General features: G+C 52.4%; 1 protein-coding gene across 1 annotated transcript in view; it reads right to left on the reverse strand.

Moving 5' to 3' along the window:
* Auh (AU RNA binding protein/enoyl-CoA hydratase) overlaps positions 1-339 on the reverse strand; it is a 154,248-nt gene extending 153,909 nt beyond the window's left edge. Inside the window, exon 1 of the mRNA XM_013026432.1 lies at positions 25-339. Coding sequence (XP_012881886.1) covers positions 25-280 — 256 coding nt within the window. The 5' untranslated portion in view covers positions 281-339. The remainder of the gene's footprint in view (positions 1-24) is intronic.
* Positions 340-1,977: the final 1,638 nt, after the last annotated feature.

Here is a 1,977-nt window from a genome sequence, read left to right on the forward strand (position 1 = left end):
GCGGCCCGCGCCCACGCGGCTCACCTCGGTTCTCCTCCTCCAGATGCCGCACCCGCAGCTCGTCCTCCGTCTTCCCCTCCGAGCTGTAGCCCCTCCTCTGGGCGGGACCCCCGGCCGCGGGCATCCAGCTGTGGGCCCCGAGCGCTGGGCCCAGCCGGCCAGCCGCCCAGGAACCTGACAACCTCCACCCTGGACCGAGCCGCGTGCAGCAAGCGGCCACTAGGCGGGCCCGGCCGGCCTGTAGGGCACCCAAAGCTCCGGGTGCCGCCGCTACCGCCATATTGTCTGTTTACAGCGTGGGTTCACCACGGCTGCTCCGCCCCCGCCTGCTCCCACACGCATGCGCACGGCATCCCCACCGCGCCCCCGCCTCACGGCCACGCCCCTCCCTGTCACGTGCCCATGCCTCTCTGCGTCCGCCCCGCCCCAGGTCCCTTCACTGAGCAGACTTAGTGTCAGCCTTCGCACTGCTGGGAGGGTTTTCCAAAACTGTGATACAGTTGAACCGTTGCGAACGACAGAGAGGAAATTACCTCTGCACTCCTGGGCCCAGGCCCTGGAGTACTGACTGGTGTTAAAAATAAGCTGCGGCCAGGCTCTGGCGGCTCACGCCTGGGATTCTAACGACTCGGCCGGCTGAGATCTGAAGATCACAGCTGGAAGCCAGCCTGGGAAGACGAGTGTCCGTGAGACTCTCGTCTCCACTTATCCACCCAAAATCGGAAGTGGAGCTGTGGCTCTACGAGGTAGAGCCTCTGGCAAACAAGTTCAGGGACAGTGCCCCGGCCCTGAGTTCAAGCCCCATGACAAAAGTAAATAAAAAGTAAGCTGCGACAAGTCCACCAAAATGTTCTGGGTCCTTAGCTTTCGCTGAAAACTGTGGTAAGTCAGTGGGGCACTGCTTTACTCCAGGGTCACAGTCACTGGTTGTCTATTAAACGTGCCTGATAAGCCTAACCAATGTTGGTTCCATGGAGTTTCAGCTAGAAAGACACGCACGCGCGCGCGCGCGCGCGCACACACACACACACACACACACACACACACAGGTATGCTACTTGAGCATAATGCTATGGCCACAGGGATTCTATTATACATTGTGTTTTGAGTCCTTTATAAATAAGTGCTTAGCGCTTATCTAAAGTGGAAGGAAAAGGCCGTTGGAATTCTGTCGCAACGTCTATAGGAATGACTTGGAGGGCACACTTTACTGTGTCTTCACAAAATGGGCAATTTATCTGAAAGATCAGGTAGAGGAAAAAACTTTGCTTCCATTGTGTCTTTCTTCTTTTCTAATAATGATATTCACTTGGGCTGCTAAGCATTGAGTTTTTTTTTTCTTTTTTTGTGAATATGCAGGTACTGGGGCTTCAACTCAGGGCTTCACACTGTTGCTTGGCTTTTTCACTCAGGGCTGGCTCTCTACCACCTGTGGCTTTTTGATTGTTTTTTTTGTTGTTTTTTGTTTTTTTGTTTTTAGGTCCGGTCCTGGGGCCTGAACTCTGGGCCTGGGCGCTGTCCCTCAGCTCTTCAGCTCAAGGCTAGCGCTCTACCACATGAGCTACAGCGCCATTTCCGGCTTTTTTCTTTTTTTCTTTGTGGTGCTGAGGAATCGAACCCAGGGCCTCATGCATGCAAGGCAAGCGCTCTACCACTGAGCCACCTTCCCAGCCCCTTTTTGATTGTTAATTGGCAATACGAGCAGCATCAAACCATAATCCCTAGATCTCAGTCTGCTGAGTATGTAGAATTATAGGCATGAACCACTTGTGCTCAGCCTCAGTGTTGAGATTGTTTTTTCCCTAATCTGGTTTTGTGGTCTCTACAGGAGAATAGGAAGTCTAGAAATGACTGGAGGTCATCTAGTGGACAAAGCAGAAAGATGATAGATAGATAGATAGATAGATAGATAGATAGATAGATAGATAGATAGATAGAGATAGATAGATAGATAGATAGATAGATAGATAGATAGAT

This window comes from Dipodomys ordii, unplaced genomic scaffold (genome assembly GCF_000151885.1).
Source record: "Dipodomys ordii isolate 6190 unplaced genomic scaffold, Dord_2.0 Scaffold93, whole genome shotgun sequence".
Classification (NCBI taxonomy): domain Eukaryota; kingdom Metazoa; phylum Chordata; class Mammalia; order Rodentia; family Heteromyidae; genus Dipodomys; species Dipodomys ordii.